The following is a 14856-nucleotide window of genomic DNA, read 5'->3' as shown; positions in this document are numbered from 1 at the left end:
CAGTCGACTGCAGACTAATCGTTTTGGACCAGACAACCCCTTTAACAATAAACTGAGAATTTTTTATAGCTTAATAAACTCTATTTTTCTATTTTCTGCAAGCAATTAATATAATAAACAACTAGAGTGACATATCTGCAAAAGCCCCGAATCCTTTTAGGTCCATTTCACATAACAATTCTGTACAGCTGGGATGGCAGGGGCATACATTACTAATGAAAAAAATTACACCCACCTGCAGTGGCATTTTTGTGCGTTAAGGCACTTCGAACTCCTTGCCACAAGAGCGCAATTTCCTCATCGGTGGGTGTGTGGTCCAAACGCAATCCATTCTCCCCGAACACTGGGTGCCGCTTTATGGGAATAGGCAAGGTATCCTGCAGCGCCAATACTCGCTCACTATTGAAAGTGAGAGCAGCCTTTGTAGCACTGTCCGAATCTGGAGCATATCCCTGAGAGGTCTGGGCAACACCCGAAGTATGAGGCATGGTTTGGTATGCTACATTGTCCTTCTTTAGTGTGTGGCTGCTGGAGGACACAACATTGTTCAAGACATTGACTGAAGAAATGCCTGTGTTGACCGGCAAAGTCTTGGCTTTGGTCATGAGCTCTCTGGTATTGTCTGATCCGGGCCTCGGAGGAGGATGTGGAGTCACAATCTTTCCCTGAGACCTTGCAATCTTGTTGGCCTCAGTTGCCGACTGAGGTCGGATGATAATGCCCTTTCTAGTCCGGTGCACCACAGATGATGGGGTTCTAGCTGATTTTGGACGTCTTACTACCTTAGTCTTTGATTTTGGGGGGCTTCTCACCGTGTGCATATGACCTACAGAGTTCAATTCCTCATCTTTAGACCCCATCCATGCCTGCTTAGAGAAATGGTAACCTGTAGAGAAGACAGGGCTATTTTGCGAAGTCATATGGGCTAGGTCATACTCTTTGCAATATGTTGCTAGGGATTCATCAGGAGACATTTTGATAGCCTGCATTGTCCCGTTCATACCACGGACATCTTGACCTTCCATGATTTTCTCGATTTCATCTAACCATCTCAGTTTTTTATTGTTGGGTCTCTTGTGCTCTTTTTCCTTTAGGAGTTCAACACTATCTCGAATGCCAGTGGAGCCTCTTTCCCCAATAAGGACCAGCTTGCTCACACCCATCGCCTTGTGAAATCCATTCTCAGATGTGGAGCCCTTCTTTAATATGCTCTTCAATAACGTCTTCCCTTCTTTTCCAGCACTATTTATTTTCGCCTGTCTATAGAAAGTACATAAGGCCAGGTCGGGATCATCTGTCCCATTTTGCTGACCCTTCGAAAGTTGTATTGGTGCAGTTTCAGTTTTGAAACTTTGGGTGGGTGAAGACCTTTTTTGATGCAACGGGCTCTCCCGACTATTGGGTTCTAAAGGTTTATGGTGGCCGATTTTCATGGTGTGAAACTGTGTATTGTATAAATTCGTAAGGACCTCAAGGTCGGGAATTGAGCTCACAGAATGGCTTTTACCTGGTTTTAAGTCTGTGCTTATACCAGAAGAACTGTTGGGAAATGGAACAACCACTGGAGTTGCCAAGGGTTGTGCCATTGTGGGTTTTGCCGATAGTCCTGGGTGTTGTAAAGTTTCTTTATTATCATAAGGCATGGAACTCTGAATTGTGTCTTTAGGAGATAGGTCCGGAGTTGACCAGGCTTTGCTTGGTCTAGCTACAACACTGTAAGCAGTTGAGTCTCGAGACCCCTGATCGTGATTTGGTAATGAGACGTTGAATGTGCTTACGGCATGGATTTTGCCATTTCTTGCTAATGTGTCCATCATTATTTGCTGAAATCCATTTTGGGGGAAACCATCTTCCTCTCCCATAGCTATGCGCTTTTCTACGATCATCTCTTCAGGCTGAAAAGGCTCAGGACGGCTTGTGTGACTGTTTAAGCCACTGACACGATCGTCGGTGTTATGATAGCCTCTATTCACGGAGGAAGAAGATATTTCGGCAAGTGCTTGGTGTAATAGGTCAGATGAAAATGCCGAGCTCTTTTCTTCTTTTACAGTCTCTAAATTTTCTTCTAGGCTGTCCAAGCTTGACAAGCTGTCGGCACGTGCGAGCTGCTCAACTTCTTGGTGGAAATTCTGCGAAAAGAATCATAGCGATAAGATCAATGGCGGATTACCATCGCTAAACTGAGATTACTAGGAACGTAAAAAGGTGGTTTCTCAAGGAAGATAGCCCCTATTCTGGCATATAGACATTGTAAGGGGGTTCAATTATAAACATTTCATACGTTTTTACACTTTTATTGAAAAAATACATCAGGTTTATGAAAAGAATGGAAATTTACAGAGCTATCCCTTAATTTTAAAGATATCTGCCCTTCACCCCGGGCACCTGGATATCACTTTCTGAGCCAAATCCTGACTGATGGCTGCCCGTTATTACCTAATTAGTGCTTGGAATTTCTCAAAATTTCTGTCCTCCTCCCGACTCCTTAGAGCTCAATAAGCTATATAATCTGACAATTCACTGTGTCCGGTTTGCTTGGCCGAAAATGGAATTAAAAGGAACCTGTCACCCCCAAAATCAAGGGTGAGGTAAGCCCACCGGCATCAGGGGCTTATCTACAGCATTCTGGAATGCTCTAGATAAGCCCCCAATGTATCCTAAAAGATGAGAAAAAGAGGTTCGATTATACTCACCCAGCGGCGGTCCTGGTCCCGGACCGCTCCGATGGTCGTCGCTGTCCCGTCCAGCGCCTCCCATCTTCATCAGATGACGTCCTCTTCTGGTCTTCACGCTGCAGCTCCGACGCAGGCGTACTTTGTCGGCCCTGTTGAGGGCAGATCAAAGTGCAGCAGTGTGCAGGAACCGGGCCTCTCTGAACTTTCCCGATGCCTACGCACTGCAGTACACAGTACACAGTACGCCTGCGCCGGAGCTGCAGCGTGAAGACCAGAAGAGGACGTCATCGTAAGAAGATGGGAGGCCCCGGACCGCGAAGCCCATCGGACCGGACCGTCTGCCCAGGTGAGTATAATCTAACCTCTTTTTCTCATCCTTCAGGATACATCGGGGGCTTATCTACAGCATTACAGAATGCGGTAAATAAGCCCCTGATGCCGGTGGGCTTAGCTCACCCTTGATTTTGGGGGTGACAGGTTCCCTTTAAGCAGTTTTTTCAGAGTGGATGATGAATTTAGGAGGGAGAATGGTTTCTTTTATTTGCGTATGCTATTGACTGATGCAACAACGACCATATAATGGTGCAGTGGTCGCACATGCTCAGTACAGACTTTGCCGTTCCTGTTGCTGTGATCAGTGGGAGTGCGGACCCACAGCGATCATACACTTGTCACCTCTCCAGTGTAGAGATTCCCACATGCACCCCGAATCTTTCCAGGGCTGTGATCTTTCTTGCATTAGTTCTTTACAGAAGGTTAAGCATGCCCAGACTCAACTTTCAGTGCCGGCCATGGTGTCTGTAAAGCTCAGGTCACGCATGCACATGGAAGCCTTCAGCACAAGTTTCCTTGTCCGTTAGTATGTAATCAGCAATGTGTTTTCATCGGTTGTAAATGGAATTATACACCTGTCATAAATGTTTTACTGTGCAAGCTAATCATTCTATATGACTAATAAAAGTAATCTAGTAATTATTTCTAATGTGTATGTATTAATATGCAACAGCGGATTGGCTTGAGATGTCAGAGTTAGGGGCTAAAATCAAGAGTAAAAAGCTACATGACTAATAAAAAAGAAAAGCCAAGGTTGGCTTCGGGCGGCCATCAGGTGTCCATATTTTACGGATGCAAACACAGTCTTTCTGCAGATAATCGGAAACCAAGAAGAATCCAAAATGAGCAAATACCCTGTAATAAGTAAATGGTAATAGTGCATGTAAATAACATAAGATACTTAGCTAAAGCTATTTTTATTAAAAAAGTGTAAAATCCATCCCACCGCGACAGGGTGCACCCAATCGGGACAGGACCTAACTCTTGTAGTTCTCCTCACCTTGTATCAGTAGACGTCCAAATGGATAATGGCACAGCAGGACCCGAGTCCCGACTGTGCAGCCGTCCGCACGTGGAAAGCTGTATAAACAAAATGGACAGCCCAAAAAGGAGGAACCACGACCAAGTTTGTACTAAGTACAAAAAACTGAAACAAAACCAAAAAAATGAGCCAGAGCACATGATGGTATAAGTGCTGGATGGGCACCGGCATGGGAGGTCAGCATAGAGAGCTTTTTATTTTAACGGGTGAAGCATTCAGAGTAAGATAACCCTTTATGTATTTTAATTAAGGATGTTTGCTAATTTTTTTTAAATCAATTTTCCATGTGACAAGATTTCCGTTAATTAATATAATGATTTTTCATATTGGTCACTAGGGCTAATAGTAGAGTCACATTTCTTCTTTGATATAGAAGACTTTTCAGCAGTCTCATTATCATCACTGATAAGATTACAATGACAGGTGAAACCTCTATGAAAAGGATTTAACACAGGATCCACTATTTGTAATAGGCAATATAACAGCTCACCTCCCCCCACATATACAATGACCGATAACACCTCTATATACAGTAGATAACACAGGATCCACCATTCACAATAGGTGATGTCACAGCTCACCTCCTCCTCCTGTACACTGACTGATAACACCTCTATATACAGTAGATAACACAGGATCCACCATTCACAATAGGTGATGTCACAGCTCACCTCCTCCTCCTGTACACTGACTGATAACACCTCTATATACAGTAGATAACACAGGATCCACCATTCACAATAGGTGATGACACAGCTCACCTCCCCCTCCTGTACAATGACCGATAACACCTCTATATACAGTAGATAACACAGGATCCACCATTCACAATAGGTGATGTCACAGCTCACCTCCTCCTCCTGTACACTGACTGATAACACCTCTATATACAGTAGATAACACAGGATCCACCATTTACAATAAATGATGTAACAGCTCATCTCCTCCTCCTGTACAATGACTGATAACACCTCTGTATAAAGTAGATAACACAGGATCCACCATTCACAATAGGTGATATCACAGCTCACCTCCTCCTCCTGCACAATGACTGACAACACCTCTATATACAGTAGATAACACAGGATCCACCACTTACAATAGGTGATGTCACAGCTCACCTCCTCCTCCTGTACAATGACTGATAACAACTCTATATACAGTAGATAACACAGGATCCACCATTCACAACATTCGGTATCACAGATCACCTCCTCCTCCTGTACAATGACTGATAACACCTCTATACACTGTAGATAACACAGGATCCACCATTCACAATAGGTGATGTCACAGCTCACCTCCTCCTCCTGTACACTGACTGATAACACCTCTATATACAGTAGATAACACAGGATCCACCATTCACAATAGGTGATGTCACAGCTCACCTCCTCCTCCTGTACACTGACTGATAACACCTCTATATACAGTAGATAACACAGGATCCACCATTCACAATAGGTGATGACACAGCTCACCTCCCCCTCCTGTACAATGACCGATAACACCTCTATATACAGTAGATAACACAGGATCCACCATTCACAATAGGTGATGTCACAGCTCACCTCCTCCTCCTGTACACTGACTGATAACACCTCTATATACAGTAGATAACACAGGATCCACCATTTACAATAGATGATGTCACAGCTCATCTCCTCCTCCTGTACAATGACTGATAACACCTCTGTATAAAGTAGATAACACAGGATCCACCATTCACAATAGGTGATATCACAGCTCACCTCCTCCTCCTGCACAATGACTGACAACACCTCTATATACAGTAGATAACACAGGATCCACCATTCACAATAGGTGATATCACAGCTCACCTCCTCCTCCTGCACAATGACTGACAACACCTCTATATACAGTAGATAACACAGGATCCACCATTCACAATACGTGATATCACAGTTCACCTCCTCCTCCTGCACAATGACTGATAACACCTCTATATACAATAGATAACACAGGATCCACCACTTACAATAGGTGATGTCACAGCTCACCTCCTCCTCCTGTACAATGACTGATAACAACTCTATATACAGTAGATAACACAGGATCCACCATTCACAACATTCGGTATCACAGCTCACCTCCTCCTCCTGTACAATGACTGATAACACCTCTATATACAGTAGATAACACAGGATCCACCATTCACAATAGGTGATGTCACAGATCACCTCCTCCTCCTGTACAATGACTGATAACACCTCTATACACTGTAGATAACACAGGATCCACCATTCACAATAGGTGATGTCACAGATCACCTCCTCCTCCTGTACAATGACTGATAACACCTCTATATACAGTAGATAACACAGGATCCACCATTCACAATAGGTGATGTCACAGCTCACCTCCTCCTCCTGTACAATGACTGATAACACCTCTATACACTGTAGATAACACAGGATCCACCATTCACAATAGGTGATGTCACAGATCACCTCCTCCTCCTGTACAATGACTGATAACAGCTCTATATACAGCAGATAACACAGGATCCACCATTCACAATAGGTGATGTCACAGCTCACCTCCTCCTCCTATACAGTGACTGATAACACCTCTATATACAGTAGATAACACAGGATCCACCATTCACAATAGGTGATATATCAGCTCACCTCCTCCTCCTGTACAATGACTGATAACACCTCTATACACTGTAGATAACACAGGATCCACCATTCACAATAGGTGATATCACAGCTCACCTCCTCCTCCTGTACAATGACTGATAACACCTCTATATACAGCAGATAACACAGGATCCACCATTCACAATAGGTGATGTCACAGCTCACCTCCTCCTCCTGTACAATGACTGATAACACCTCTATATACAGTGGATAACACAGGATCCACCATTCACAATAGGCGATGTCACAGATCACCTCCTCGTCCTGTACAATGACTGATAACACCTCTATACACTGTAGATAACACAGGATCCACCATTCACAATAGGTGATATCACAGCTCACCTCCTCCTCCTGTACAATGACTGATAACACCTCTATATACAGTAGATAACACAGGATCCACCATTCACAATAGGTGATATCACAGCTCACCTCCTCCTCCTGTACAATGACTGATAACACCTCTATATACAGTAGATAACACAGGATCCACCATTCACAATAGGTGATATCACAGCTCACCTCCTCCTCCTGTACAATGACTGATAACACCTCTATATACAGCAGATAACACAGGATCCACCATTCACAATAGGTGATGTCACAGCTCACCTCCTCCTCCTGTACAATGACTGATAACACCTCTATATACAGTGGATAACACAGGATCCACCATTCACAATAGGCGATGTCACAGATCACCTCCTCGTCCTGTACAATGACTGATAACACCTCTATACACTGTAGATAACACAGGATCCACCATTCACAATAGGTGATATCACAGCTCACCTCCTCCTCCTGTACAATGACTGATAACACCTCTATATACAGTAGATAACACAGGATCCACCATTCACAATAGATGATGTCACAGCTCACCTCCTCCTCCTGTACAATGGTTGATAACACCTCTATATACAGTAGATAACACTGGATCCACCATTCACAATAGGTGATGTCACAGCTCACCTCCTCGTCCTGTACAATGACTGATAGCACCTCTATATACAGTAGATAACACAGGATCCACCATTCACAATAGGTGATATCACAGCTCACCTCCTCCTCCTGTACAATGACTGATAACACCTCTATATACAGTAGATAACACAGGATCCACCATTCACAATAGGTGATGTCACAGCTCACCTCCTCCTCCTGTACAATGGTTGATAACACCTCTATATACAGTAGATAACACTGGATCCACCATTCACAATAGGTGATGTCACAGCTCACCTCCTCGTCCTGTACAATGACTGATAGCACCTCTATATACAGTAGATAACACAGGATCCACCATTCACAATAGGTGATATCACAGCTCACCTCCTCCTCCTGTACAATGACTGATAACACCTCTATATACAGTAGATAACACAGGATCCACCATTCACAATAGGTGATGTCACAGCTCACCTCCTCCTCCTGTACAATGACTGATAACACCTCTATATACAGTGGATAACACAGGATCCACCATTCACAATAGGCGATGTCACAGATCACCTCCTCGTCCTGTACAATGACTGATAACACCTCTATACACTGTAGATAACACAGGATCCACCATTCACATTAGGTGATATCACAGCTCACCTCCTCCTCCTGTACAATGACTGATAACAGCTCTATATACAGTAGATAACACAGGATCCACCATTCACAATAGGTGATATCACAGCTCACCTCCTCCTCCTGTACAATGACTGATAACACCTCTATATACAGTAGATAACACTGGATCCACCATTCACAATAGGCGATGTCACAGCTCACCTCCTCGTCCTGTACAATGACAGATAACACCTCTATATACAGTAGATAACACAGGATCCACCATTCACAATAGGTGATATCACAGCTCACCTCCTCTCCCTCCCTGCACAGGGATTTTATACTTCTATACAAACACGTAGGGGGTGGTAAGGCTATAGCTCCTAATGTGCATGTGAAGAACAGGAAGCAGAAGTCTAATATTAATCTTAGTGATCAGGGTGAAAATTGGAAGATGTGTTTCTATATAGATGTGAGATGGAAAAAAAAACACTATAAAATCCATTTGGCATAAAGTCTTGGTGTAAACACTAGGTGACGAGCTGATGACGGCACATTCCTGCAGAAGACAAATGGCTGGAGAATGCCGGGAGGACAGAACAATGAGCCGGCTGCCTTCCTGCAGGCGGTACTTAGTGCCCTGTAATTGTGGCACACTGTAATTACACACGATTAGACGGTATTACTTTATTACCTAACTGATTTGTTAACCCTTACAGTCCCATGCCTGTGCTGGCTGCATGTCACCATCTCTATTCACCTACCCACAGCGCAGGGATTCGCTCGTCTCACCCGACTCACCACTGTCACATGGTAACGCCGTCCACCTAAGGCTGCGCACATGTGCTAGGACAGTTTGTAAGAAATATCCAGCAGATATTTTTGCATTATAATACAACTCAACCCCTTTAAGTGCACGTTAAAGGGGTTGTCCACTTAGATATTAATCGCCTATTCTTAGAATTGGTCATCAATATTAGATGAGGGTCCGACACCCGGCACCAACCAACCAGTTTATAGCTCTGGCGGTGGCCGGATGGACATCACAGCTCCATGCACCGTGTAGTGGCCGATCTTGGGTACTGCAGCTCAGATAGCGGCCAGTAGAAGGTGTTCTGCTCCGTACATTGTTTACGTCAATGGAGGTGCTGGGTGCCAGACCCCCCGACCTGATATCCCCAAGTGTAGGCCATCAATAGATAGATAGTGGACACCCCCTACAAAGGGGTGTATAGTATAGTAACCAGTAATAGCTAAGCGAATGGCTGGGTTACCTATGAGTCCATAAGCCAGCCCCCTTCATATGCATTACCATTCTGTGCCATTAGAGGGAGCCCGCCCCCGCGTCACACCCAAGCTGGAGATGGCGCTGCCAGGACTGGTGCCGATGGCGACACATAGGTGAAGCTTGCCTAATAAAAGTATATGATTAAATTGGATATATTTCAACTTTAGATCCATCTCATGACATTTCCTTCTCTACTGGACGACTTCTTTAATTAAAGGGGATCCTCATCTCTTGGACTGAGTGGTCTTCTCACTCTGGAGGACCTGTCCTGCATACATAGACACTATAGACCGTACAGAGACTGGCAGGACACCTGGGAAGCGTTAGAACAGGAGCAAAGGGGATCTAAAAAGTGAGTATGAAAAAATTCATTGGAGGACACAGAGACCACGAGTGAAGTCTGCTGCCACTGACCATGCACCTTAACCACACAAATAAAAGTGGTTTCCTCCCCAGCTGACTGCATGTAGCCTGCGGGCACCAAGGTTACTCAGTTTAGCTTAGTGTCCCGTAATCTCTAATACTGGGGCCAAAAGGACTGTCCGCCCCGGGTACCGGATTGTCGCTGCGTTACGGTACAATGGCCTACCATCCCGACAAGGAAGGATACAGACTGACCGCTACAGTCAGACTGGTCCGCCCGTTCTGTTACCCGGTCTAGAAGGGTAGAGTAGAACGACTGGCACCTCTCCCCCTTACCCTTTTAGACCGGGTAACAGAACGGCGGACCACTGTGTTTCTCCACATTAAGCCACGATGAATTCAGTCTGTAGCGGTCAGTCTGTATCCTTTGTTGTCGGGATGGTAGGACCATTGTACCGTAACGCAGCGACAATCCGGTACCCGGGGAGGACGGTCCTTTTGGCTCCTGTATTCGAGATTAAACATGGTCTTCAATGTGGAAAGGGTCATGGAAATTAGTTGGTGACTCCAGCTACTATGGTGGAACTAACCTATTGTCCTCCAAAGAAGTTCTGATCTTTTCCCATAACTCCCACCTCTCCGGTTCGCCCCCCCATCGGGCAGTCACGGCACACGTTTCTATGATGAGCGCGCCCCTTGATGTCTGACTTCTCGCTGATACATGGCGAGAGTTCACTAATTGGATTAAAGGCATAATTCAGCAGCTGACATGTGGCGTGGATGAAGGCTCCACAATGCGATTGTATTATGGACGGATTGTAATGGGGGGGCATGTTGTTATTGGGGCCGGGGTGAAGGATGACGGGGGGCCGGCGGTGACGTCCTTGTGGCGCTCCAGCACTGACAGTGCTCCATGCGTCAGGCTTCCCCGGGGTCTTTTATGTATTAGTCTTGGTCTCTACGTATCCGATGCAATCCACATGTCTGTGCACGTCAAGGAATATTTCACGGATAATCCAAAAACATCAGACCTGGCTCCATAAAGGGGCTGACCAAAACAGAATTTTGAGGTAAAGGGATGTTGACTCATGGACATCGTCTTCTTAATGGCTCCAATGCCCATCATAACGAAAAAATATCCCGGACTGGACGTAATACTGAAAACTTCACCCGATTAGCAGCCACCGACTGGCTGCAGTGGTCACGTGCAAAAGTAATGTCATGTGACAAAGAGCTACGATCAGAGGAACAGTGCCGGTTCTGTAGGCGAGTATACCGTGATTTTATTATCTGATGACAGCCAACAACCCCTTTAATAGAGGGGACGCCTCTCCTCAGATTCCTGATTTTTTTTGGCCAGCATGGACGGAGGTTAAAAAGAGCACCGCTCGCTCTGGAGGACCTGACCTCACTGATGTGAATGGGTTCCATGTAATACTTAATTCCACCTGTGGAGGTGCTGCAGGGAAACTGAACACAAAGGGTAAATTCATAACTTGATTTTTTTTGTTGCATTTTTTCTCTTCTGCATAATAAAAACAGGCTATGGCCAACAAACTGCAGTGACAATTATGCTTTTTTTCCCCTCCATTTTGACCACCATGGGGGATAAACTGCAGTAAAACAGTAAAAGAATTGACATATTGCATTTTTTTTTTTTTTTTAAATGAACAAGTGAAAAAAAAGCAAAGAAAAAAACCCGTCCAGCATGAATGAGATTTTAGAAGCCTCATTCATTTTGTTGTTAATGGAAAATTCTGTGTTTTTTCCTAAGCACAAAAAAAAACTGATTAAAGGAAAAAGCAGAACCGTGTGAACCAGGCCTTACTTTCAGGATTCCCTACAGATTACAGTCTGTGATCAGCTTATTATGGATGGACCATTAGGCTATGTTCACACATTGGATTTTTGCAGCGTTCAAAATGCTGTTTATAAACATTTTCACTGCTTTTTTTCTGCTAAAAATGGTTTAAATTCACCAATAACGCTGCAAAAATGCTTGGTTGTGTTTTATCCTTTTTTCGCATTACTTTTTATGGGTAAAAAAAACGCTGCAACAATGCTGAATTGACAAGCAGCAGATTTTTTTTAAAAATGCAGTGCCGTCCCTTTATTTTCACGGAGAGCTCACAGGCCCGTAGTGTTTCATTCATTCATGTCATTAAAAAACTACAACTTGTCACACATAAAAAAACAAGTCCTCATACGGCTGTGTGGACGGAAAAATAATAATAACAATAAAAAAGTGATGGCTCTTAGAGGAGCACGAAAAACATGTAAAAACAAATATTTTCCTTCGTGTTTATTGGAACACCACAAAAAAAAGAAAAGGCAAATTGGACATAATTTCACACAAAAGCTCAAAAATAGGCTGGACAAAATTGTCGGCACCTTTCCAAAATTGTGAGTAAACAAGTTTGTTACAAGCATGTGATTGTCTTCCAAATTCACCTGTGGCAAGTAACAGGTGTGGGCGATATGAAAATCACACCTGAAACCAGATCAAAAGGGGAGAAGTTGATTCAATCATTGCACTGTGTGTGCCACACCAAGCATGGAGGACAGAATGCGGAGAAGAGAACTGTCTGAGGTCTTGAGAACCAAAATTGTTGTCCAATATCAACAATCTCAAGGTTACAAGTTCATCTCCAGAGATCTTACTGTTCCTTTGTCCACGGTGGGCAACATAATCCAGAAGTGTACAACCCATGGCACTGTAGCTAATTCCCTTGGACGCGGACGGCAGAGAAAAATTGATGAAAGATTGCAATACAGGATGGTCAAGATGATGGTTAAGAAGCCCCAATTACGGTAAGTTCCAAAGGAATTCAAGCTGTCCTGCAGGCTCCTTGGGCATTAGTGATAGCGTGAACTATCCGTCCAAATGTGAATGAAATTAAACACTATGGGAGGAGAACCAGGAGGACCCTACTGCTGACACACAGACATAAAGCTGGACTGTGGTTTGCCAAACGCAGGCCAGTAAGCCAAAATCCTTCTGGGAAAGTGTCTTGTGGACAAATGAGACCAAGACAGAGCTTTTTGGTAAAGCACATCATTCCACTGTTTACCGAAAACAGAGTGAGGCTACAAAGAAAAGAACACCATACCTACAGTCAAATATGGTGGAAGTTCAAAGATGTTTTCGGGTTGTCTTGCTGCCTCTGGAGCCGAGTGTCTTGACTTTGTGCAAGGCATCACAAAATCTGAAGATTACCAAAGGATTTTGAGTCGTAATGTAGTGACCAGAGCTGGGTTTGTGTCCTAGGTCATGAGTCTTCCAGCAGGACAGTGACCCTAAACATACTTCAAGACACCCCTAGAAATGGATGGAAACAAAGCGCTGTAGAGTTATAAAGTGGCAGCAATGAGTCCTGATCTAAATCCCATTGATCACCTGTGGAGAGATCTAAAATTGCTGTTTGGAGAAGGCACCTACAAATATCAGGGACCTGGAGCAGTTTACAAAAGAAGAGTGGTCCGAAATTCCAGCTGAGAGGTGTAAGAATCTTGTTGATGGTTATAGGAAGCGATTGATTGTAGTTATTTATTCCAAGGGGAGTGCAACCAAATATTAAGTTGAGGGTGCTAACAATTTTGTCCAGGCAAATTTTGGAGTGTTGCGTAAAATTAAGTCCAATTTATCCCCTTTCTCTCTGTTTTTGTGCTATTCCAATACACACAAAGGAAATAAGCATGCGTATAACAAAAATGTGTAATTGCAATAATTTTCTGGGAGAATTACTTCATTTTCTGGAACAATTTCAAAGATGCCAACACTTTCTGGCCATGACTGTACTTGCGGTTATGCGCACCGCCACCGGAGAATCTTCACAACACTCGATGTAAGGATTCACAAGCCTGCAGTCACATATAGTGACTGCAGACTTGTAGCCTAAGGCCGGACAACCCCTTTACGTTTGCGCTACAATCTATGGTGTGTGAATGTCCAGAATCGAAGGCGCGTGTACACGGCACAGATACATGGACAGATACCGTGCCTTAGTATCCAACCGAGAACAATACTGCCACCTAGTGGTTTCATACCAAACTGCTCAGAAATAAGCAAATCACACCTCGTATCTACATATTATACACTAGTGTGAAATGATCAGTGTGACTTACAGATGCTTTGTGCAGGGAGAGGGGGTCTGCTATAGCTGACACACAAAGTAATATTGGTGGGGGGGTGCCCAGGACAATGCAGCTCCAGAATATTGAGGAGTCCTGTTAACTCTCAGATAATGGGGAGCGCTCAAGCGTTCGGCTTTGAATCAGGGTCCTTGTCCCTACACCCTACATTGTGCAGCCATCAAGCAGGAAAGCCAAGCCCCGCATTCGGTGGTTTTGCAGATATAGAAACGGAGTAACATTGATTGTGCAACCGTTCAAATGTGGGGCACAGGACTCACCACCCATCCTATGGATAGGTGATAAGTTGTGATTGCAGGACAAAATCCAGAATATTTAGAATTTTTTCCGTTTCCATTATCATTGGGATCTGTCTAGGATTAAAAAAAAGTTGTCCACTTTTGTGAACATTTTATTTTTAAATTATTTAAATACATGTATTTGTGGCTAAAAATCGTTTTCGCAATATGGTTTTATTAAAACAAAATTGCACCGTGTTGCTTTTATAGGCTCTTTGTTTCCCGGCACATTCAACTTCGATGTGGTCTGTGGTCGTAAATCAGTGAAGAAGAGCTCAGGGCGAGTAGGATTAAAGAGTTAAAAATCGTCATAATGGGCCGACTGACAGATTCTCAGTTAACTCATGAGAAGTGCGAAATAGTTAATGGAAACCAATTGCGAAAAAATTTTTTTAGCCCAAAAAACATGAACGTAAGCAAATAAAATAGAGGAACAACAGAGTGGAGAGGACGCTCCAGAACACTTTACAATGGACAGGTACAGGTGTATATACAG

At 43.9% G+C, this 14856-nt stretch overlaps 1 protein-coding gene across 2 annotated transcripts in view; it reads right to left on the bottom strand.

Moving 5' to 3' along the window:
- CEP126 (centrosomal protein 126) overlaps window positions 1-14856 on the bottom strand; it is a 68275-nt gene that overhangs the window by 22401 nt on the left and 31018 nt on the right. For both annotated transcript variants that reach the window (XM_069759188.1, XM_069759189.1), the window contains one exon: window positions 236-2129. In XM_069759188.1, the coding sequence (XP_069615289.1) occupies window positions 236-2129 (1894 nt within the window). The remainder of the gene's footprint in view (window positions 1-235; window positions 2130-14856) is intronic.

The sequence above is a fragment of the Ranitomeya imitator genome, chromosome 3 (genome assembly GCF_032444005.1).
Source record: "Ranitomeya imitator isolate aRanImi1 chromosome 3, aRanImi1.pri, whole genome shotgun sequence".
Classification (NCBI taxonomy): Eukaryota; Metazoa; Chordata; class Amphibia; order Anura; family Dendrobatidae; genus Ranitomeya; species Ranitomeya imitator.
This window is presented reverse-complemented; position numbering and strand designations above follow the sequence as displayed.